The sequence below is a fragment of the Muscardinus avellanarius genome (assembly GCF_963383645.1).
Source record: "Muscardinus avellanarius genome assembly, chromosome: 5".
Taxonomy (NCBI): domain Eukaryota; kingdom Metazoa; phylum Chordata; class Mammalia; order Rodentia; family Gliridae; genus Muscardinus; species Muscardinus avellanarius.
The window spans coordinates 121,293,557-121,318,805 of record NC_137790.1 but is presented as its reverse complement, the minus strand read 5'-3'; the positions used below and the strand labels follow the sequence as shown (position 1 = coordinate 121,318,805).

At 41.5% G+C, this 25,249-nt stretch overlaps 1 protein-coding gene across 2 annotated transcripts in view; it reads left to right on the top strand.

The window, feature by feature from the left end:
* Nucleotides 1-25,249, top strand: part of VEPH1 (ventricular zone expressed PH domain containing 1) — a gene marked incomplete at both ends in the record, with an annotated part of 173,389 nt that overhangs the window by 85,427 nt on the left and 62,713 nt on the right. For both annotated transcript variants that reach the window (XM_080695762.1, XM_080695761.1), the window contains 2 exons: nt 5,248-5,457; nt 6,033-6,430. In XM_080695762.1, coding sequence (XP_080551888.1) covers nt 5,248-5,457; nt 6,033-6,430 — 608 coding nt within the window. The remainder of the gene's footprint in view (nt 1-5,247; nt 5,458-6,032; nt 6,431-25,249) is intronic.

The following is a 25,249-nucleotide window of genomic DNA, read 5'->3' as shown; positions in this document are numbered from 1 at the left end:
GGCCTCACTAAGTAGCTGAGGCTATCCGCAAACCACGATCCTCCAGTTTCGGCCTCCTGTAGCCAATTCATCATAGAAATTGAAAATAAGAAAATAAGAGCTTAGAACGTTCATAGCAACTATATCACCGCAATATCCAAGTACCAGGCCACAAGATGTGGCAGGTCTTGCCTAATTCATTGTGTTTCTCTGGTAATTTGCTTTACTGTTTTTTTTTTTTTAACAAAAATATTGGCCTTTGACATTTGAAATTTTTAAAAATAAATAGTTGTTTATCACAGGTGGTTTGAAAATTACCTTCACAGGTGGTTTGAAAATTACCTTATATCCTCCATACAGCTTAACCTAGGCACATCTTAGAACTCTCTGATATTTATATTTTATTCCTTAACCTTTCCTTTGGGACATAAGGGAAAGAGTCTTCATATGAAAAGTGAGGAACAGGCACCACTTCAGCCATGCACGATGGGCACAGCTGAGGCAAAATAGTTCTTAATTGTGTCCATACTTACCATAAGGCCAAGGGGACTTGTTACCAGCTGGCGTCCTGAAGATCGCTGGCTAGACTTTTCTACAGGGAAGTATTGAATTCTGCACCTACTAGAAACTGAATCACAGGATTCTGTGTGGAGCTCCAGCCCCAGCTCAGGCCCTCGTATGTTTTTTTTACTGGTTACATCCTTCCATTTCTGGGAAACTACATTTCTGCCTATTGAAAATGGTGTAGGGAGCCGGGGCGTGGTGGCTCACACATGTAATCCCAGCATTCGGGAGGCTGAGACAGGAGGATGGTGCAGATTCGAAGCCAGCTTCAGCTACTTAGTGAGGTCCTTTGCGACTCAGTGAGACCCTGTTTTGAAATAAAGAATAAAAAATAGGGCTGAGGGTGTCACTCAGAGGTAGAATGCCCCTGGGTTCCATCCCCAGTACCACATACACACACACAAAAAAAGAAAATGGTGTAGGGCATCGTATTTTCTGTGAATTCTATGAAAGGGTGTATCAAAAGGCAGGTGTAACTCTTTTTCCTGCTCTTCCAGTATCAAAGACAGCAGACTCATAATGTTTCCTGATGTCTCCTGGTGGCTCTTATTCCCAGATCCTAGTCAGCCTGGTTCCCATTCTTGACCAGCATCTATGCTGTGATGACATGGTAGCTCGCCTTTTTCTTTTCTACCCCCCCTTATGGTTTATAAACTGCCTGTGTGCCCTACACAGATGGCAGGTCATTGGGGTGGGGGTGCTGCTCCCCTCTGCCCACTCTGGACTCACATTGGGGTGCATCAGTGGCAAAAGCTAGAAAGGTACTTTTACCCTAAGATGACAGAATCCACCAAATCCAAACAAGGCGCAGATTGCCATGAGTCTCACCTCACTGTCCTTGTGCCGGGCTAATACATTTATTCTAGTTGCAGGAAATTCTCTCCCAGTGTCTGCCGTTGGTCAGAATGCATACTTGAAGCAGAGAATTTTTTTTTTTTTTTTGATGGTACTGGGGTTCCTGGAAGCCCTCTCCGGGCTACACTCCCAGAACTATTTTATATTTTATTTGGAAACAGGGTCTCTTAAGCCAGCAAGGCTGACTCCGAACCAATGCGATCCTCCTGTCTCTGCCTCCCAAGCGCGGGGATTACAAGCGCCCGGCGAAGCAGAGAATTTTTAAGTAATCTATTGCTACATCCCAGTTCTCGCGTGCTCACTCAGTGGCGGGCTCACTCTCTCGCTCTCCTTCGGCTCCCAGACTCCAGGGTGCTGCGGTGGGGAACAGAGTTTCACAGTCCTCCCTGGCTTTGAGGGGTGGGGAGAGCTGGTCTTCCAAGCATGGAGCCACCTGCACAGGCCTCCTTCTCTTGGTGTCAAATATCCACACTAGGCTACAGCCACCCAAGGCTTTAGCACCAAAAGTTTTCATGCCATTCTAGATGGGATACACTGTCAAATCCACTATCTCCTATGATGCTTCTTACAGCAACTTGATGATGCAGTGCCATCAATCCCATTTTTATATGACAAAAATGAGGCAGACTATTATATTTGTCCCATCACTAAAACAGGGGACACTGGAGCTGAGGACCTAGGTCTTTCCCCTATATGGCCACCATCAACCCCATTTCCCCACAGCCGTCTCCTTGGGAATTCTTTTTTTTTTTAATCTTATGTGAATGAAATCAACTGCAAAGGCATTTCTTTTCAGTGCAATCTACCTTTCACCTGAGCATATCTGATACTCATGTAACAGGGCACCTGCCTCTGCTCTGGCTCAGTGAGCAGGTCAAGGGAAGGACAGGGCACCCAGGACCTGGACTTAGCATTGTCCTTCCTCTTACCCAGTGGCAGGCTCGCTCCCTCTCGCTCTCCAGTGCTCCTGGTAGTGTTCCTGGGTAGCTGCTGCAGCAGCACTATTCACTGTGGTCCCCAAGTAGATTATAGAACTATGGAGCTGGGGCTCATCCCTGTCATCCTTATGATGACAAATGGCCCAAGAAGTTGCTGAAGAGAAGGGAAATTGACATCCTCAAAATTTAGAGCTCCAGTGTGGATTCACTCTAGTTCTGTCTTTTACTTCTCTAACAGGCTTAACTCTGCAAGAGTGCATATCCTGGACATAAGATCGTAAGCCAAGACTGTCAAACATTAACTAATATTATTTTCCTTTGATTTAAGGAGCCAGGAAGAGAGGCTGCCAACGCCCCCCACCCCTGCCAGCTTTATAGTCTCATCTCTCAGCTTAGTGAGAGCAGCGAGCTGCCCAAGGGCCAATTTGTTTCTTAGGGGAGTCCCAGCTCACACAAGAGGGAGGTAATTAGGCCTCCCCCTGGGCGTCCATAGAGGTACTTTTAAAAACTTTACTTTGGCAAAGAGGCCAGAAATTGTTCAGACTGGAAATCATCTGAGCCTCTTGTAATGGGGCCTGTTGAGTTAAGGCCAAGTTAATATTTAGGGGATTGTAGAACTCTGGCAAAGATTTCTGTGAAATTACCTCTGGAGTTAAAAGTGACAAATGGAAAAGAAATAGCAACCTCCTCTCATGAGCCCAGCCCACCGGCCCCCACCCGCCCTGCACGTCAATGCCCACAGCACCAGCAGCCTCCGCACTGCCACGTTTAGGGTGCTCCTTGCTCTGGAAGGAAAACAGAAGAATTCGTTCCTGGAAAAGGACTCTATCTTTGAGCAGATTTTCTCCTCTGTTTATATTATATTTTTAAAAAAGAGAAGTGAAGAAGCAGGAAATGAGTATTATAAACCCAATCTTTCTACCTAAAATTTCCTGACCTTCTAACCTATTGGAATAAAAATGCATCCAACTTTCTTACCTGCAAAATCCTGGGGTGTGCTGAGTGGATCCATAGCCAGTGACGGAAAGGCTTTGACCATCCTGAGGCTTGGCCTGCCCCAGTGGTCCTTCATGGCCCCCCCTGCTCTGCTCCCCATGAGTCTCCAAATCACAAAGCAAGGTGACTGGTGTGGGGAGAGTCTACTGTCAGCAACGTTCCTCAGCTCACATCTGCGGACATTCTTTGGCACAAATATTTTATTGCCGCCTTCTCCTTGCTTTTCTTGCAACACCCCTGCAGATTCCTCTTTCTCTTCAACCATCTTTGCTCCCTGCTTCTCTTCACATTTCATATTTAGTGAAAAACAGGGGGACACCTCCAGTCCAGATGGCCAGGAGAAGTGGCCATTGCCCCACGGGCATCTGGAAACCTCAAGAGGTGATGGTGGGGTGAGCCAGCTTCAGATTCCAAGGTAGTTTCTGCTCACTTGTTCCAAAAACATCCCAGGCTCCTAGAATGTCATAGAGTGTCACACTGTGTAGACAGGAAGAAAGGGGATGGGCAGGAGGGGTCCTGTGCCCCGAGTAGCAGGGGTTACTCCAATGTAGCCCTGCCAGATTTAACAAATAGAAGTACAAGGCATCCGGCTGAATTTCAGACAAAAAATAAATAATTTTTAGGCTATGTTTTAGTCAGATTTTCTGTTGCTGTGACCAAAATATCAGACAGGAACAATTCACAGGAGGGAAAGTGTATTTGGCTCAGTTTCAGAGGCCCAGTCCATGGTTGGCTGGCTCCAAGGCAGAAACCCTGGAGCAGCGAGGCATGGCAAAGGAAACCTATTCAACTCATGGCAGTCAGGAAACAGAGAGGAGAGAGAAGAAGAAAGAGGAGGAGGCCAGAGACAGGTATAGTGCCCAAGGCCAGATTTCCAGTGACCTGCCTCCTCCATCTTCAAATTTGTCTGTATTGTCTAACACACGAGCTTCTCTGGAGGACAGTTTATATCCAAACCGTAACAGCATGTGTTAGTGTAAGTACAATATCTTTAGTATATTGGAGTATATTTTTAGTATGTCCCACTTAGGGCAACATACTTTAAAAGATTAAAAATTAATAAATAATAAAACATACAAAAATAAATATGACCCTAAAATATTAAAATAAAATATACAATGTTTTTATTTAATGAAAATGCATGTAAACAGATACACACAACAAATATTTTAAGAATAATAATAAATATAATCAAAAATATTTGTTGTTAACCTGAGATTCAGATTTGACTGGGTGTTTTTTATTTTACTTTATTTTATCTGCTCCTCATGGGCACAGTAGGTGTCTGTGGTTAACCCTAACTTCTCTTGCACCCAAGGTCTGCTCAGGGGCATGCACGAGGTGGTCTGAGGATAGAGGAAGGCTATTCCTCACTGCTAGTGTTCAGACTCACTCAAGCCCTGGTGCCTAAGCAACCGCCTTTTAGTCTCTGAACCCCACAAACACTTGTATTTCTAATACAAAGTTGAGATACGCCAATGTTTCTAAACTTTTGGTAAAATAGCCTATACAGAAGCAACTTCAAAGACCTATGCCCATAGTAGATGTTTAATGAATAATTTTAAAAAGACCAATAAAAAATTATCCAAACCTGGGTGTGGTGATGTATAAGTATAATCCCAGTAGTTGGGAGGCTAAGACAGGAGGATTGCAGGTTCATGGCCAGCCTCTGCAATTTAGTGAGGCCCTCCTCAATGCAGTGGGACCCTGTTTCAAAATAAAAGAATAAAATAGGGCTAGGGGTGTGGATTGGAGATAAGACTGTCCCTGGGTTCTATTCCTAGTACCAGAAAACACACACAAAAATTATTCAGCAAAGTTCTCAGCTCTAAAGAAGAAGCCATTAAATAGAAGGATCACTGTTTTGAAGGGCGCTTATGCCCAGCATCTAATGCAATGATTTATGTTCCTTTAGGAGAAAACCCAGCACTGAAGTTGCATTCCCCGAGAAACAGGAAGAAGAGAAGCTCACAGTAGCTAAAAATGAAGAGCATGAAAAGCTCCATGTTAAAATCCAGGCTTTTGAAGATGAAATAAATGCAGAAATCAATGTTCCCAGCTCTATCAGAAGATACAGTTTGGGCCAAATTTCTAAAGAAGAAAAGAAAAACATTAGATTTAATAGGTATGAATTCTTCTTGTTCAGTTTTTAAAAAATATGCATTTCATATTTGTTATTGGTTTTGTTATGCTGCTTAGGGATATATAAATATATATATCTTTACCTATAGCCACCTAAAGTTTCTGTCCTTTAATGAATTAAATATTATCCATGGTGGCCTCATCACTCTAAGAACCTCACTGTTTCAGTTGGGAAATACAAAAGAAAGATAACCTATGGCTTGTTTTTTTTTTTAAATTCTTTTGAACATAAGTGTGTCAATATTGAGAATGTCAATAGATTCTCTTGATTTCTGATGACAAATCAGAAGCAAAAGTAGAAAAATGATAAAAATATTTAAGTCCACCATTTTGCAGTCAATTTCACCATGAAATCGATTCTTAAATTTCTGATCTGAAGGTGACCTAGACTTTCAAAGGTGTGACTTATTGTATAACTTCACGTTCTACATGTTATCAAGCCTGTTAACAGTGTCACACTCCAGAGGAAATACCTTTTTGTCCTAGTTATATTATTTCTTTTCCTTGCCAATGAATGGTGACTCAATGTCTTTAACTGTTTTAATTTTTTGGTTATAGGTCAAAAAGTCTGGCTTTCTACAGTATGCTCACAAAGGGTGTGAGTTCAGATGACGGAGAAGAGGAAGAGCAGACAGGAATATCAGTCACCATCTCTCTTTCAGAAATAGACCCACTGGGTCGCCAAAGTGACAGGTTGCCCCTGAAGAGAGACACCACCACATCACAGCTCAGAAATTCCTCGGCTTCACACCCGAACCTGCTACATACAGAATCAGGGAATCTGGCAGAAACTGTTGAAGAAAACATCCAGGAAGTAACTCCAGACACAACCACAAGTCCCATAGAATACCAAGATAAGCTCTACTTGCATCTGAAGGACAACCTCAGTAGAGTGAAGGCGTATGCCATGGAAATCACAAGCAAGATCCCCATCCCTAACAAGTGCACTATTGAAGGTAAGTGCTCTGGACTTACCAGACTTCAGAACGCTCAGATGCCTCTGAAAGCAAAGACAAAAATGCCATGCACTTCTATGGATCTTTGGCACAGTAGATCATTTTGAAAACAACTTATATAATTTTAATTACTTTTTTCAGGATAGTTTATTATTTTGGTGATTCCCATTTGAACCTACTTAGCTGCATCTAAGTCCAGTGATGTGCCAATTTTTGTAAACCTTATGAAGCAGAGTGCACAGACAGCCACCCATTGCTACACAACCGCGACTCCCTCTCAGGGCTGGGTGCTAGGACGGCCCTTCTTCCTATGCTCTGCCTCTCATCACTTTTCCCATTTCAAGTCCAAGGAAAGGATGTAGTTTCATCCTAAACAAGGATAAGAGAGGCTAAAGCATTGGATAATAACCGATACGATTATTTCTCATGCCTGTGTATGCGCTCAAGGGTATTTGCCATAATTCGATTAGCCTTTTTAAAGCTCTTTTTGAAAGTGACCGTAAAAGTCATTGTGCTCAGATTCTAATATGAGTTTGAGATAATGAGTGCACCTGGGCGTGGAGATACCCCAAAGCCATACAGCACAAAATAGATTCTTCACAACTGTTCACTTTGCTAATAACCCATGTATCCAATGCACTGGTCGCAGAATTGAATGTAGGAAAGGCTAAGTTAACTTCTCCGTTCGACAGAGGGACTCTATAGCAAGAATAAAATTAGACATGTTTTCACTTACTAGAACAATTTGTGTGTTTATGTGTTTAAGTTAGGCCTAAAGTGTGAAAGTTTTTCTATACGGTGAGTTTTAATCTTGTGAAAAAGTGGAGTTACTCCAAGCACCTGGTTGTCAAAATATATATATATTTTTTTATTGCTTTGAACTATATGAGGTGTTAAAAATTAGTCTGAGAACCAACTAAGTGGATTGATTTTTTTCCCCAAAATTGAATGAATCTGTCATTTTTACTTAAAAAGTAGAGTGTTTCCTTTGATAGTGGTATGTCCTGTCAGAAATGACCTGAAACCAAGCGTCTATTCTTTTAGGTTTATATTTTGGAATTCATTCATACTTTTGTCATTTCCTGGGAAGTCCCTTACACAGGGATACGTGTGAGGGATGGAAGATTTGTATGACTCACTCGTAATATATCCGCCGAGAAAGGCCCAGGGCTGGTTGCAGGGGACATGTTGTTAGTATTTCAGGGATAGTGTAAACCGTTCAGCCACCCCAGAAGACATCTGGCTCATATAGTCTTGCTTGCTGTCATAAGATCATTCAGTACAACAATATGACATCTCTTTTCTTAAAAAACCTATTGAAGAAGCCGGGCATGGTGGCGCATGCTTGTAATCCCAGCATTTGGGAGGCTGAGACTGGAGGATCGTGGTTTGCGGACAGCCTCAGCTACTTAGTAAGGCCCTCCATAACTTAGTGAGACCCTGTTTCAAAATAAAGAATAAAAAAATATTAGGGCAGAGTGTATAGCTCAGAGGTTGATTCCCCTGGGTTCCATCCCCAGACCTGCAAAAAAAAAAAAAAACAACAAAAAAAAAACTATTGAAGATTCAGGCTTAGAAATTGTGCTGTGATGGTTGTGTTAGTGATAGAAAAGAAACAGATTTGATCTTGACGAATTATGCAAAGTAATTGGGAAATGTAGTGAAAAAATACAAAATAAAAACGTTTATTCATTTATTTATTTTAATTTAATTTTTCTTTCTTTTTTGGTGGTACTAGAGTTCCTGGAAGCCCTTCTACCTCCGGGCTACACTCCCAGACCTATTTTATGTTTTTGAAACAGGGTCTCTTAAGCCAGCGCGGCTGGCTTCGAACCTGCACGATCCTCCTGTCTCCGCCTCCCAAGCTCGGGGATTACAAGTGTGTGCGCCACCACGCCCGGCTATGTTTATCCATTTAAAGAGACAAATAGCCAGGTATGGTGATACATGACCTGTAAGCCCAGTACTTGGAAAGCTGAGACTGAAGGATTGCAGGTTCTTGGCCAGCCTCAGCAAGTAGTGAGACTCTCAGCAACCTAGTGAGATCTTCTTTCCAAATAAAAAATAAAATTGGGTTGAGGGTGAACTCAAAGGGAGAATGCCCCTGAGTTCAATCCCAGGACCAAAAAAACAAGAAAAGAAAAAAGTAAGAGACAAATAGCCAGAAGAAAATGAGAGGGGAAAAAAAAAAAGAAGAATTTGGGATTTGGGATTGACATTCTGTAAGAACAACAATAACAAAACAACGCTTCAAAGAAATTCTTTTGGCATAGACTGATTTATAAAAAAAAAATACTGGTGTTCAACTGTTTTGAATACAAAATCATCAATTTGGTGAAGCTCAACCAGACGCTTCAGGAATAAATGATGTTGAACAAATAGGAACCTCACCAGTCACCACACAGTAGAGTCTGGGATGAGGTGAATCAAGGTAGCAGCAGAATTCTTGTTTTTTTTTTTGTTTTTGTTTTTTTTGGTGGTACTGGGGTTCCTGGAAGCCCTTCTACCTCTGGGCTACACTCCCAGACAGACCTAATTTTTTATATTTTATTTGGAAACAGGGTCTCTTAAGCCAGCGAGGCTGGCTTTGAACCTGCACGATCCTCCTGTCTCCACCTCCCAAGCGCGGGGATTACAAGCGTGCGCCACCGTGCCCAGAAGCAGCAGAACTCTTAATGCCAGTAATGTTGATTGGCCGACATCGATCACATAGGGCAAACAGATTAGTGCAAATCTTCCTTTGCATCTGGAGAAAATGTCAGGTCCAAGTCTTGCTGAGGTGGGGTGCGCAGTGGCATTTGGGTGTAAAAGAGCCTATTATTTCAGGGTCAGTACTTCACTCCTGACTCAGGTTCACCAACCACTGAAAGTTATGTGTCCACAAGCAGAGCAATGGTCTAATATCACTGCCTGCTATTTGTGTGTACAAAAATGATTAGAGGCTTAAAAAACACAATATAAAAATAAATCTTTGAAAATCTGGCCCATCACTGGAGTTCTGTAAAAAGATGATATAAAAGCTCGTAAGAACCCATCAATGCTATTTTGGTTTGCTTTGAAGTATTTCTTGATTGGGTGAAAATATATCCCATCTGTACAACATATCAGCATGCTTCAGACAAAGAACGCTAATTTTTAAGCTAGCAAACAGGTCTTTTCTGTAATCAAGCCATGTAAGCTGATTGTGGTCCTGAACCTGCTGGTCCAGTTGACCCAATCTAGGGGAGATAATGCTCAAACACTTAATGGTTCGGGAGAGTTTCTATTTTACTTTTTTTTTTAAAAAAAAAAAAAACAGATTAGTTTAGTCATAGGATAAAGATAATTTTACTATGAAGAAAGTTGTAAAATTTAGAGCCACAGAAAAGTCTAAAAGCTTTTCACAAGTTTGAGAGAAGGAAGAACACCAAACAGGAGGATGTTTACAATTTCCCTTGAGCCTTGTTCATTGTAGTGGTCCACTGTCCCTGTTTGAAGGATGCTTATTTGGGAAAACTATTCTAGAGAATTTTTCTTAATGCTTTGGAACTTTATGGTACTTCCCACTCCCCATTTCTCTGTAAAGTGGATTTCGGTTAAAGGAGGTAAACATCATGGCAGCTCAGTTCTCCTCTACACTTTTTCCTACCACACATATGCCATTCCAGTCATCTGCAATGTACCAGAAAAGATCTCCAAATGCCATGGCTAAGGAAAAACCCACATCCTTTTGAAAAGATCCTCTCCAAATTTCTCTAAGTAGTTAACATCATATAACTTCCTTGTATGTCCCAGGAAAGAGTAGGTACAAAGCTGAGCACCTGACTGCAAATATTGATAAGGATGTTGCCCACTTAAATCCACAACTGAACACAGTACACTGTTCCAGTAGAGGACATCAGATAACAACATCACTTCAGCACTTAAAAATTCTGGTTTAAGTGGGCTACTAATAACCATGCTTTATTGAAAGTATATTGCTAACGACATGTTTCTCTGTGAAACCTAAAGGTAGTTTTGTTGTGGAATAGTGTCACTATTACATTTCCCCCATGAAGTTCAATAATCATCTTTGCTAGGAAGAAAAAAAATTCTGGTTTAGACTAACTGAACAGGTGTCTACATCTTTACAAGCTTTCCAGATGACATGTATACACATTGAAGTTTGAGAGGTACTATTTACTGCAAGAATGAGTATCCAAGAGATCCGTTGTCCAGAAAAGAATTGCCTTCCAGACCATAGATTTGTGGTTTAATTCACGAACTCTTCATTTAATTATCACCTCATTTTTGAGAAGAGGACTTTTTCTCAAGGACACTCAAGGATTCCAGGCTTAGTTATGTGGATTATTCGGGGCACTGAGTTTGTGGTCTGAACATCCTCTGATTCTTCTGAAAGAAGAAGGGTTTTTAAAAAAGGAGAATAGGCTTAGAAGCCAGGAAGTTCAACTTCTATGTTTATATTTGGATTGTGCAGTGTGTTTTTATGACTTTTTATATGCATGGCATTTATTTCCTCATGAAAGATAGTTTTGAAAGTCTCAAAACACCTTGGGCATCAAATATGTCTTCAGTGCTTTTAGCTAAGTTGTGTAAATGAGGTTAAAAAAAGATTATATTTCCTTAAAAACATGCAAAGAATTAAAATTAAACAAAAATATGTTGTGATACATGTGCCCCAAACCCAAAATATTGAAAAGTTGATTAAGACAAGTGTCTGTGTATATTCACCTGTCTTGGATATTTACTAAGTCAAATGGCCTTCCTTTTTATGGAAGCTAACATCATTGTACTTTAGACCACCCTTTCTCTACTGAGTCTTCATGATTTTTTTCTAAGTTATGTTATAAATTAAGCTACTTTCCAGTCATACCCTCCAACTGAACTTTTATTTTATGTTCGCACCAGTTGATAAATACATCATGAAGGTTTTTGTTTATTTGCTTATATATATATATATATATATATATATATATATATATATATATATTTCTTTTTTTTTTTTTTTGCGGTTCTGGGGATGGAACCCAGGGGCATTCGACCTCCAAGCTATACCCTCTGCCCTATTTTTTATTCTTTATTTTGAAGCCGGGTCTCACTGAGTTGCAGAGGGCCTCACTAAGTAGCTGAGGCTGTCTGCGAAGCGCGATCCTCCAGTTTCAGCCTGGATTAAAAGCATGGGATTACAATGCTGGGATTACAAGCATGCGCCACCATGCCCAGATTTTTTTTTAATATACTTTTATCGGCACATTGTAATTATACACGATAGTGAGGTTCACTGTGATATTAACATACATGCACACAGCACTTGGTGTGACTTCTTCTGGATCCCACTCTCCTCCTTTCTTTCCAGTACATATTTGTGCTTGTTTCTTTTCTAATGGTCTTTAAACTTCCACAAACTCTTGAGTGTACTGTAAAAGAATCAAGACGAAAACAAATGTTTTTTGTATTCTTACAATATTGATATTGTATAATCTCTCAGTAATTCAAATACCAAATGAATGTTGAACACTTAAAATGCTTGTGATTATCTTGAGAAGTTTTGTCATGTTTAACTTCGCATTTTCTGGTCTATTTGAATTTATGTGCAACAGCAAGAAGAATTATTCTATTCTTAAAGTAATTATTCTATTTCTTAAAGTAATACATAACTATATGAATTTTTAAGAGTTTGAGAATTTAAAGCAGTAAAATATAAGTGAATTTTCTAAGCAAAAATTAAAATAAAACAATAGAGCTGGCAGTGGTGGTGCCTACCTATAATCCCAGAACTTCAGAGGCTGAAACAGAAGGATCTCAGGTTCACGGTCAACTTCAGCAACTTAGTGAGATCTGTTTATAACTTAAAAAAAAAAATAGGGTTGTGGATGTAGCTCAGAGGTAGAACAACCCTGAGTTCAATTCCTAGTACCATAAGAAGTAAGTAATAAGTAAATAATAATAGCATATTGCTATCCTTGGTTGGTTAAAGTAGTATCTGTAAATACGTTAATGTAAATTATAATGCCCTAATACATAAGGGAATCCATCTAAATTCAACTTAGAAAGTTTTTTTAAACATTTGGGGCTTCAGAAATCCCAAGTGCTTTCAGTCAAGTATTACTCTTAACTTTTGAACTTAAGCACATTTTTAAGGAAATGTAATCCATGTGTTTCAAATTTATTTCCACTTTATCCACCAAGATAGAGTTTGAAAAGCTCTTCTGATCCCCATGAGGTGTTTCACTGATAACAGAAATCTCATCAAGAAATGACTGGTGCTGGTGTTTGGAAGAGACCTAGACCCAGATTGCTGTAAAGATGGCCCTACTGATTTATGAAGGAAAAAGAATCTGTTCTCGTCTTGGTCATAGCCTTTTTCTTCCATGTGGTAAAACAGCAATAATGATAAGAATAACTTCCCATGGAATCAATTTATGTTGGCAAGATTTGTTTTAAGGAAATACTTGGCATTTCCTCTAGGAAAGGTGAGCTTAGAATACCACAATAAAATATGAAGGAGGTTAGTAACACCTCTAGAAGCCTGAAATCATTTCTATCAGGTGTATTTTCTTTCATCGCCAACCTGTCTTGTGTGTGTGTGTGTGTGTGTGTGTGTGTGTGTGTGTGCGCGCGCGCGCGCGTGTTTTTATTTGTGCATACCAACCTGTCTCTTCCAATTAACAGCTGATATGTCAAATTGAATCTATTTTAATACCATAGAACAGTTCCAATCCATTTCCTTGTGGGGAAAAAAATTCCAGTGAAGGTAATGTTTTTACAGGTAAAGAAGTATAAATACTCACTATAAATTTGAAATATAGAACAGTGTTTATAACTGCCATTGCTACTAAATTTTAGCAGAGTAATATTTTCAATTGAATGTTTTTATTGAAGCACTAGAAATCACATATTTGTTCAGAGATGTTTCCTTTACTTAATGTGTGAAGAAATGCCAGTTTTCTATGAGAACATTTATTTCGCTACAACATAGTATACGAGTCATATCTAGATTGATACCTTACTTTAAAAGGATATTCTTTTGCCATTCTGACACTAAAACTATTAATTTGAATAGCTCCCCAAATTTTAACTTGTTTCAAACAAGTATGACATATAGAAAAATGTTTGCCAGGCATGGTGGCGCACGCTTGTAATCCCTGCGCTTGGGAGGCGGAGACAGGAGGATCACGCTGGTTTGAAGCCAGCCTCGCTGGCTTAAGAGACCCTGTTTCCAAATAAAAAGTGTAAAATAGGTCTGGGAGTGTAGCCCGGAGATAGAAGGGCTTCCAGGAACCCCAGTACCACCCCCCCAAAAAAAGAAAGAAATATAGAAAAATGTTTATATTATACCTCACATTATTGTTATAATTGACTTGTAGTGTACATGGATCTTGGCACATTTTTCTCTATATTAAAAAGCCAGGTAGTATTTTTGTATAGGGACAGGTCATGTGTTTTCTCTTAAAAGCTACTCAACTCTAGTATCACAGTGTGAAAGCGTCACCGGGACACTTAGCAGCGGGGATCCAGTCTAAGAAATGCATCCTTATGCAGTCTGCTCCTTGTGTGAACATCATAGAATAGACTTTCACCATCTAAGACAACTGTGCGGTCAAGAGGTGACAGAATCCTGTGGGACCAGGGGGTCACAGGTGTGGTCAGTTGTACACTGAGGATCATGACTGCACATAAATGTATGGCCATGACTGTGCCCCAATAAAACTTCATTAAACAAACAAGCAGTGAGTCAGACTTGGCCCAGGGTGGTCATTGATCAGCCATGCTGTAGACAAGTGGTTCAGGCTGCCAGGTTCGCCCGCCATTCTCTGTTAGATGGCATTTAGGCGTTTCTGATAGCCCACGCGAGACTTCCAGAGAGCAGAGGTGACTGATGGTAATAAAGGAACGATGAGAGCTAAACTTAGGAGACTGGAGAAGACAGCAGACAAAGAGCTATTTGATAGGGGAAAGCAAGAGTTTTGCTGACAGTGGGGGGGGGGTGATCTGACTCAAATTGTGAATATTTTGGTATTCTGGGGCATTGAGAATGAAGAGAATAGTGCCATGGTAACTAGCAGCTTAATATCTGGTATTTGTGCGGCTACGAAGCTGTTCTGAAGCCCTTCCCCTTCCGCCTTTTCTCTGACCCAAGAGAAATATTTGCTTAGCATTTGCAGAATGACCCTTTACAGAGTGACTCTTAGCATCCATTGACGGGATCCTACCATGTGAGGAAAGGGCAGAAAATTGGAAGCCCAGACATGACAGAGAGGAGGCTTCAGGGTGCTGATTTGCATGTCTGGATCTCTGTCCACACAAGGCAGGAGCAGACTGGGAGGGGGAGGGGGTGTTAGCTCTGGTGCCTGGGCCTCTGGGGGTGTCTCACTCCACTGCCCTGCCCACGTCCACAGACAAAGGCGGAGTATCAGGAAAGGGGCGCTTGGTGACTGATGCACACTGCAAGGGTCAGTGGGTTGTCTGTAGCAGGCTTCACTAACTCTGAGCTGCGGCCCTGGCTACTTTTCCCAGGAGCTTATTTGCTGAATTGATGAGAAGAAAAACATATGCAGAGTCCGCTGCTCATTTTGTAGAGACAAACACCTTTGTACACCGTTTCCTCTTTTGTCCCACAGCAGACACTGATTATATTCAGGTCCTGCATGCTCTGTCCAGAGGGAAACATTTGGACTTCTTGGCTTATTGCTACCGCCATTGCCTGCTTCCTCCCCTTTGATTTGGCTTCTTTGCCCCACAATAAACCTAACCATCTTCTTCCTCTCTTTGATGTTCTTCTCTCTGGCCTCAACCATTGCATTTGCATTTCTTTATCCCATCTACATTCCTTTCATTCTTCATGGTGGTCCCCTCTCTTTAGGAATGTCAAAGAGAAAACTTTTCCCAATACTCCAGTACCCACAGACTCTGGATTTTTTTCTCTCTCTCTCTCTTTCTCTCTTTCTCTCTTTCTCTCTCTTTCTTTCTTTCTTTCTTTCTTTCTTTCTTTCTTTCTTTCTTTCTTTCTTTCTTTCTTTCTTTCCTGTGCTGGGGATTAAACCCAGAGGCATTCTACCTCCGAGCCACAACCCCAGCCCATTTTTTTATTCTTTATTTTGGAACAGGGTCTCACTAAGTTGCAGGAGGCCTCCCAAAGTAGCTGAGGCTGACTGTGAACCTGTGATCCTCCCGTCTCAGCCTCCCAAGTACTGGGATTACAAGCATGCACCATGCCCAGCATGACTCTGAACTTTTCAACAAGTTTTCAGAGAGTTTTATTGACTTTGATGAAGGTGACTGAGAGTGGGCACTGGTTACTGAGTCATTAGATTAAATTACAATCAAATCAAATTCAGCAGCCTCTCCTCCCCAAGCAGATTAGGAAGGACATGACATAGAAGAAACTACAAAGCTTCCCTGGTAGAAGAGCATTATCTCTGCTGTATCTCTGCCATGGCACTTGGTCCTCCATCCTGCTGGGTCTATGAGGTGGATGCTGAGAGCATCTGCATCCCCAGAACATCTCTAGCCAACCCACAATGGTTCACCCAGGACTTATGCTAAGTGATGGGCATGTTTGGGGATAGCCCAACTCAGCAAGATCAGGGAGGTTAAATCATGGGCACTTGCTATGGCAGACCTACAGGAAGAGCTCTGGCCATCTCTCAGAGAGAGGTGCTCAGGGAAGAGTTGAATTTTTTTTTTTCTTTGCAGTACTGAGGATGGAACCCAGGGGCATTCTACCTCTGAGCTACACCCCCAGCCCTATTTTTTATTCTTTATTTTGAAACAGGGTCTCATTGAGTTACAAAGGTCCTCACTAAGTACCTGAGGCTATCCTCGAACCACAATCCTCCCATCTCAGCCTCCCAAATGCTGGGATTACAAGCATGAGCCACCATGCCCAGTTTATTCTTTATTTTGAAACAGGATGTCACTGAGTTGCAAAGGGCCTCACTAAGTAGCTGAGGTTGTCCAGAATCACGATCCTCCTCTCTCAGCTTCCCAAATGCTGAAATTACAAGCATGCGCCACCACGCCCAACTATACTCTTAAAAAAGAAATAAAAGTGCCAGACATGATGGCATATGCCTGTGATCCCAGTACCTGGGAGGCTGAGACAGGAAGATGGCAGGTTCAAGACCAGCCTCCACAATTTAGGAAGATTCTGATATATATCTAATATATATATATATATATATATATATATATATATATATATATATATATATATATATATATATTGTATGTGCGTGTGTATAGGATTGAGAGTATAGGTCAGAGAAAAATGTTCCTGGGTTCAATCCCCAGTGCCAAAAAAGAAAAGAAATATAATTAACCCAATCACCTTTTGTTACACTCCTTGTTACCACTTTTCTTTTTGAGCACAGCGTGGTTACATCATTTCCTGAACTTTGGGTGCATGCAGGTGATTTCTTAAAGCCAGGAGTGTTCCTCAAGGCATCCTTCTGTGTCCACTTGGGAAATAGACTGCCTTTGTTGCTAGAAACAGTTTTCAAAGTTCTATTCCAAGAGCTGCCAAGAGACTTAAGGCCATCCAGCCTACACTGGCTCTGTATTCATCTACCATGGTCAGGGTATATACAAAATATAAAAAAAAAAACAAGTCTTGTGTGGTCTCTGAAGACCTTCCCAGTGGCAGCCCCACTGGCTCCGGACCCAGCTGCAGCTGGCTTCGTCTCCTGCTCATCCTGCTCACTCCTGCTTCTCCACGAGGTCACCGCAGTGCTGTCCCTTCTCCAGAGCTGCCTCCTGCATGCCCAGCGCAACCCGAATCCACTGCTTTCAAATTGTTGTTTGAGGGCCTTATCCTGGGTTTCTTCTCCCTAGTACTAATTCCATTTATATTGCCTTGTTGCTTTTTATTGTAACTCCTCCACTAGGGCAAGTAAGTAGCACATCTTTTATGGATGCTGCGTACAGAATGGCTGTATTGTATAAGAACTTGATAAATGCATACTGGAAGAATGAGCTTTCGAAAAATTCTTACATGGTCTTTGTTTATACTATTAAACTCTGTGTGTGTGTGTGTGTGTGTGTGTGTGTGTGTGTGTGTGTGTGTGTGTGTGTTGTGGGAACCCAGGGCATTCCACCTCACCCTCAGCCCTTTTTTTTTCTTCTTGAAACAGGGTCTTACTAAGTTGTAGAGGGCCTTAATAAATTGCCGAGGCTGGCTTAGAACCTGCAATCTTCCTCAGCCTCCCAAGTACTGGGATCACAAGCATGCACCACCATACCAGACTTAAACTGCTCTTATTAATTATGTTTGACCGCTTGGAAAACCCCAAATCTTTAAATGGCGTTCTATAAGCCTGGGCTGACATTTGTATGCCTGGATATCAGAGATTTTACTGTTATGGCTTCTTTTTTGGCAACCTTCTTGGTAACTAATGCCTACCACCTCAAAAAGAGAAATAGGGAGCCAGGTGTGGTGACGCACGCTTGTAATCCCCATGCTTGGGAGGCGGAGACAGGAGGATGGCGCAGGTTCAAGCCAGCCGCGCTGGCTTAAGAGACCCTGTTTCCAAATAAAAATATAAAATAGGTCTGGGAGTGTAGCCCACAGGTAGAAAGGTTTCCAGGAACCCCAGTACCACCAAAAGAGAGAGAGAGAGAGAGAGAGAGAGAGAGAGAGAGAGAGAGAGAGAAATAAGGAATTACTTATAAATTATTAAACAAAGAAATACATCTCAGTCAAGGCAGACAAATGCCACCATTTGTTTTTGCTACTGGTTTGTCTTCGTGTCAGTGTTAATGTTGAAGATCGTAAATTGACAGTGACTGTCCTTTGTGTTTCAATGCAATGTTTCTCCCTAATCTTGGGCCACAGCAACTTCCAAATGGTTCAACTTACCAGGAGTAGAATAGCTAACTTTACCGAGAACCTTTATGGTACATAATAAATATTTATTGAACAAAAGAATGAATGAATAATTTATTTTATTCCAGCCTGATGACAAGCTTACAGTTTAATTGTAACTGTCCTCATTTTCTGAGTGAGAAAGCAGACTCAGAAAGTCAGATCACATGTGCCCCATAGGTGACAGAGTCAGGCTCCTCCCACCTCCAGGCCTCAGCAGGGCTGCTGTTCCCTGGCTGCCTGGGCTCCAGCAATCCGGGCCCCTAACCCTTGAGGTTGGGCTACTTCTGACTCTGTCACAGAGGAGAGGATTCTATTTGCTACTTGACCATGTATTTCTCCTTCTTTATATTTACAATTTCTAGTATTGTCCCCTTTTTTAAATTATAAGACTGGAGTCATTTTGTGGTATCAGTGCCTCTCCCCAGTTACCAAGCCATTCTTGGTAAATCCACAAAGCATTTGTCAACAATGGCGATGCTATTAGACCTTTCCCCAGTGCAGCATTACAGAGGAAATCAAACTTCCTCACGCCCAGTGGTTGTCTAGAGTGAAATAGCAGCTGCCTGTGAGAAGTCTCTGTAACATGTTTCAGGATTTGTGCTCTGAGAGTACAGTTGACCAATGGAAAGACCTGACTCAAAAGCTTTCCATCTTACTTGCAATCTGCTGAATCAGGGTTGCCTTAAGATTAGAATTAGAGTTTAAAATTGGCTTCCAGATTCATGGTCTGCCCCTAGAATTGGTTTCATCAAATTAATTGCTTCCTATTTAAGGAAGCCTCGTGTGGTAGTACCAAACAAAACACCAGGCCATCTGGCTTTCTCACATCAGCCACCTGATTGTGAAATCAGCTTCCGGTTGAGGGTGGGAATCTTGGGAAAACCAGGCTTGGTTAGGACTTGCAAACAGCTATGTCTAGCCGGCACTTTATTTTTTTTTTTATTTTTTATTTTTTGGTGGTACTGCTAGTGGAACCCAGAGGCTTTCTACCTCCAGCCTATACTCCCAGACCTATTTTATATTTTATTTAGAAACAGGGTCTTACTAAGTTGCTGAGAGCCTCACTAAGTAGCTGAGGCTGGCTTCGAACCTGTGACATCCTCCTGTCTCAGCCTCCCAAGCGCAGGGATTACAAGCATGCGCCACCACGCCCGGTTTAGCTGGCACTTTAAGGAACCTGAGGCATTAGACTGTGCTATGTGGAGGCCCTGTGCGCCCTGCGCCCGCCTGTCAAACACTGCCGGTCCAGGTGAAGACCTGCCGCTCTCCCCAGAATGTTCTCCGGGGGCAGCAGGGGGCAGCCAGGCCAGGAGGCCTTCATTCAGAACCGCCAGTAGGAGAGAGAAAACACAGACTCCCTTAGGCTCGTTCTTCCTTCTTCGGAGAAAGAAAAAATGTAAACAGACCCATGTTAGTGGAATTTAATTTTTAAGATTCCCTAACATTTTCTGTTCCCCCCATTCTGGCTGCTGTTAATGCACGTCACATTATGAATTGCAGAGTAATTGGTACCTCGCGGGGAGGTACCTGCAGGGGACCACAGCCAGCCTGATTTGCCTCTGCACAACTTTTGATAAATCTTTGCTTGGTAGAACCAAATGTTTATTTATAACATATGGGCTCCCACTGATGCAGGGTGACCACAGAGTGATTATGTATCGCTGCCAGAAATCAACTACATTAGCATCATGCAAAAATGTGTGTATTTGATTTAAAATTTATATAAATTCATAAATTACTTTCATGTCTACAGACTCTGATAGTGCCCAGAAATATATCCCAAGATTATTTCTGATTGTGTCAGCAATGACTACTTTAAATCCTCACTGTTGGGATTCCGAATTATATGTAGTGACCATCAGTTTGTTAAGTAGCCAGTCACCTCACTGAAAGTGACCCAACGTGAGTCCTGGCTGTAAGGGCCAGTCCTCATCTGTCTATATGATCTGAAGACCAGGAGAGTGACTGCAGATACCACCATTCATACACTTCCCCTTCACAATTACTACAGCAGTTTTATTTTTATATTTGGACACTGTGAGGATAAAGAAATAATTGTTTGAAATATAGGACCATTTCTCAACAAGTTAAGCATTGAATTATCATATAACTCAGCAATTCGATTTTTAAATATATAAGAATTGAAACAAGTATTAAAACAAAACTGTATATGTAAATGTTCAGATCAGTGTCCTTCACAGTAACAAAAAGGCTGAAACAACCCAAATGTCCATCAGTGATTGAATGAATAAACAATATGTAGTATATCTATTCAATGGGACGTTATTCGGCCATGAAAAGGAAATGGAACGCTAATCCATGCTCTTACCTGAGTGACCCTTCTAAATATTATGTTGAATGAAAGGCATCAGGCACAAAAGTGACATTTTATGCTATCAGATTTCATTTACATGAAATATCCAGAATAGTCAAATCTATACAAAGTGCATGTTTCTAGTTTCTAGCAGCTAAAAGGAGGAGAACTGAAGAGCAGTTGCCTAATAGGTGTGGGGTTTCCACTTGGGATGGTGAAAAGTTCTGGCATCAGACAATGCTGATGCTACATCACATCATGCGCATGAATCCTGCCGCTAAATGGCATGCTTTAAAATGGCTAAAAATGGCACATGTATTTTACCACAATGAAAACATTTAAATACATGACCATACACTGTGTGACAAACTCCACACTTAATCAGCAGCAGATGTTCCTCACATAAACATGATAAGCATAATTACAGAGGGGTCCAGGCTGATCTTTCTTTGACAGCAGTAGCAATACACATGATGTTCTAGGCAGTATTTTATTTTATTTTTTTTAATTTTTTGCAGTACTGGGGATGGAACCCAGGGGAATTCTACCTCTGAGAGACACCCCAGCCCTATTTCTCATTTGTGAAAAAAAAAAAATCACATGAAGCACATTTTTTTTGTTTTTGTTTTTGTTTTATGATACTTAGGGATGGAACCCAGGGGCATTCTACCTCTGAGCAACAGCCTCAGCCCTATTTTTTATTCTTTATTTTGAAACAGGGTCTCACTGAGTTGCAAAGGGCCTCACTAAGTAGCTGAGGCTGGCTTCGAACCTGCGCAATCCTCCTGTCTCCGCCTCCTGAATGCTGGGATTACAAGCGTGGGCCACCATACCCGGCTAGCTGTGGTTTTTAAGGAGCAGACTTGTAATTCAAATCTGCGAAGTACACCCACCTCCTTTATTGTTTGTTTGCCTAATTACCATTGAATGACTATACACATGCCAGGAAAGGAATGTGAGAATCCTAGCTCCCTCTCAGGGCAAACTCCCTGTGTTCTGCAATCAGAGGTGTGCTGTGGCCCTCTGCAGTTGCATTCCGTTGGAACAAGAGTTACACCCAGCTTCTCAAGCACATCTCTGTTCCGGTCTTTCAGCTCCCGGGCTGGCCATGGTAAGCTAGGTGGGGTTTGGTTGAGTCACAAAGTAGGGTCTTGTCTTCAGGGCATGCGGGAGGTGGAAAGAAAGAACAAAGAATATGACAGTCTAAGGCATATGAGTAATAAGTGATGGATGAGCAAAAACTAACTACAATAGAATGCCAGCCTCCTCCAAGAATCCCCACATGCTCAATCACTGTGCTGGGAGCTTGGCTCACCTCTGTACTCCCCAACTATGGAGGACACCATTGGCCTGTGGCCTGTGGGAACATACCCACCCCAATCTCATGCAATGGGAAACCCATGTGGCTATAAGCAGCAGACCAGAGTCAGATCTAGAAGCATGAAGTTTTCAGGTCAGCAAGAGCACTTAGACAGATGCAGTTCTTGGCCACAAGAGAATGTCTTCTCATTCCATAGAGTGAAAAGTCTGGGCCACCCCGTAGAACATTAGGAGACAGCCTGGTAAAAACTAGACTCGCCCCTTTTCCCATCACCTTGCCTGGGCTCTCCATCAAGTGAGACACCTGGCAGATTTCCTCAAGTGTGTATTAGTTCAGCAGCTCTCGTTTCTGAGCACCTTCTGCAAAGCCACATCCTGAAAATGTTGGGGAGACTGAAGTGGCATCTGATCTTCGCTCCTAAGAACTGAGTTTTGTTTCACCTTCAAGTATCTTTTCTTCTATTTCCTGCATCAAAGTTATGAAATAACTGTTGTTCTGGTCAAAAATTTCTAAGCTTTAATTTCGGGATGGGGCATATAGTTTTACTCCAAGATAAACATATATTTTGGAAATCATAGGGAATTAATGTTCAGTAAGTGGTCCAAGTGGACTTGTGATGCCTTCTTCCACTTTTCAGGAAAAGCTAGGGTATTTTAAAGTTATAAGCTTGGTCTACATTTTTCCCAAAATTGCAATTTATGGTTGACTTGAAAAAGTGCTTTATTTTACCTACTTTTGGAAAGCTCTCATCAAATAAATCAGTAGTTTCATTTCCTCCTACTTTTTTTTTCTTTACTATATAGGGCATGGGGGAGGGGGGAGGAGTTGGAGATTGAATCCAGCAGCATTCAGCCTCTAGAAAAAATGTTGACTATACCACCAGCCTTTTTTTTTTTTTAAACAGGGTCTTGCTAAGTTGTTGAGGCTGACCTCAAATCTGTGATCCTTCCATCTTGGGCTTCCATGTCCTGGGTTTACAGGCATACACCACGGTACTAATGCCTATATAGGACATTTAGAGAGTTATTTAACAGCATTATTTACTCATTCTGTGACAGTATTTTTGAATTGCATTTCTTGTCTTTGGAATACTCAAAGGGATTAAATGACAAGTTGAAGAAGTGGCCACTGTCAAGTAAGAAGAGGAAAGCTACTCCAGCAAAGCCAGGTGTCACCCATCCTGCCTGAGCACCAACAGCCACCAGGGCATATGTCCAGCCCTCTCTGGGCAGCCAGAAGACACATTTCTCCAGGGAAATGGGAGAGAATAAAGCCTACTTCACAAGGGTTAAATGCAATTTGCTATATACTTACACCTGGGTACAAAGTAAGGAGTCAAAATTAGCTCCTTTCCTAAGCCCTTCAAAGTGCCTTCTCTGATTTATTTATAAGCCATGAATAGTTTCAGTCTAGCAACTCTGCAAACATATTCCTATGTTTGAGTTTTTATTAATCATGTTGGAAATGCAGTTTAGATATGAAGACTGGCTTCATTGGATGTCCTGGGAAACAAGCCAGATACATAAATGTGACTCTTATTTAGCTGGGAGGGGTCTTCCAAAACACAAGTTTGGTAAATTCTACACAAGAGCTAACTCATTCTTTTTTCCAAAAGTAAAGCCAACTCTTTGATATTTCTATAAGCTGTTTTAAGAAATCAAAGCCATACTCCATTTTTCATTCTTGAAAAGCACTTACCTCCAAACAACAATAACAAAAAAAAAACATGTAATGGCATAGGTTATATACAAGAGACCACTCTGGGAGATGGTTATAATGTTCAGTATACTGAGAAGAATGGTATGTTTCTTAGAACCAAAATAGATGTTTGGAAAAATAGACACTGTTGTCAACAGACAGCATAGAATCACAGAGCATTAGTTATGACCACTGCTATGCTACCCCCAATTCCACAACTTTCCCCACCCTAAGGAACTCTGGATCTAGGTATTTGAAATATAGAAATATTTATATGATCACACTATTACATGCAAATACTTTCCTTATTCTGTTAGCTGAAAGACTACCATGGTCTCATGATATTCCTGCAGCACCAAGTGTGGTTGGCACCCATATCTTGGTTCCTGATAAAATGAACTAGAGATCTTTTATAAAATGGTAGATTCTAGGACTGGTACAGGAAGTAAACAAGATGAGCCCAGGGCATCTTTTACTACCATAAATTAAGTGCTCATCAAAAATGAACAAAACATACACACAATTATGAGGGTTAGGGTAACAGATGGAGCCAGGAACCAACTGAAAGGCTCCTCGATGGCCCAAAGAGAAGCAATGTGGGCAACTACATAAATAAATTAGTATTGAATCATATGCAACCCAAGGGGTAAAATAAATATGTACACTGATATAATGATTGGATGTATGTGGTAATTATACCCTCAGTAACATTGGAAAACAGAATAACTGAATAAGTTATTTAAATGAAATAATGAGGGGGAGAACAAATAAATCTTGTATACAGAAGAATTCAAATAATTTATGTAGCTTTTCTACCCTCATGAAGGTGATGATAACTGCCCCCTCCAAGCTTCCTTAATCATGAGCTATTCACAGTGAACTCCTCCCAATAGCACAGCATGGTAAGTCAGGGGAAAAGTGAATTTAGAGTGAAAAAAGTAAAAAACACTATTGCCGCTTTCAAGCACGACACCGGAGACGATCTTCTTCGGACTCTTTATTATCCCAGGCTCTTACATACTCTCCTCCTCTCCGCTCCCCGCTCCCCGCTTATATATCCCAAGCAGCCAATCAGCACTCAGATCACTTGTTCCATGCAAAATTAGCTCATTTGTTACAAACAGTGGTATGTTGTGTTCCCGTGCGCCCCATGCTCCGGTTACCGGACTTCCTGAAAGTTGTTTACTGCTTAATGGGCCTCACAGAGCTTCCGCTCGGCGCTATTTTTAGGTCTTCGAGCTAGCAGGCAATGGGTGGGGCTCTTCACAGTTCCCCCTTTTTGTTTTTAAGCAGAAGAGGATAGAGGACTCAACCCCTGCTATAGTTTATGCAATTATTTGCCACCACCTTTTTTGCAGGGACGGGCGAGCAATACAGTGGTAACCCGTATGCAGCTGAGCATATCCTCCTTGGGATGCACCCTCCCGGGGTCCCAAGTGCAGTCCTTGCTGACATTCTGCTTTATGATTTTTCCATTGCGGCTAGCCAAACAGTAGGCGATTGTCCTGCTTCAACCGCCATGAAAGCCTGAGCTAGGAGCATCTGATCCTTGGCCCTCTGCAGAAATAAACGTCTCAGGCAACAGAGACATAGAATGCACAGGAAAACAAAACAAAATCCCAATGCTCCCAACCCGGCCCA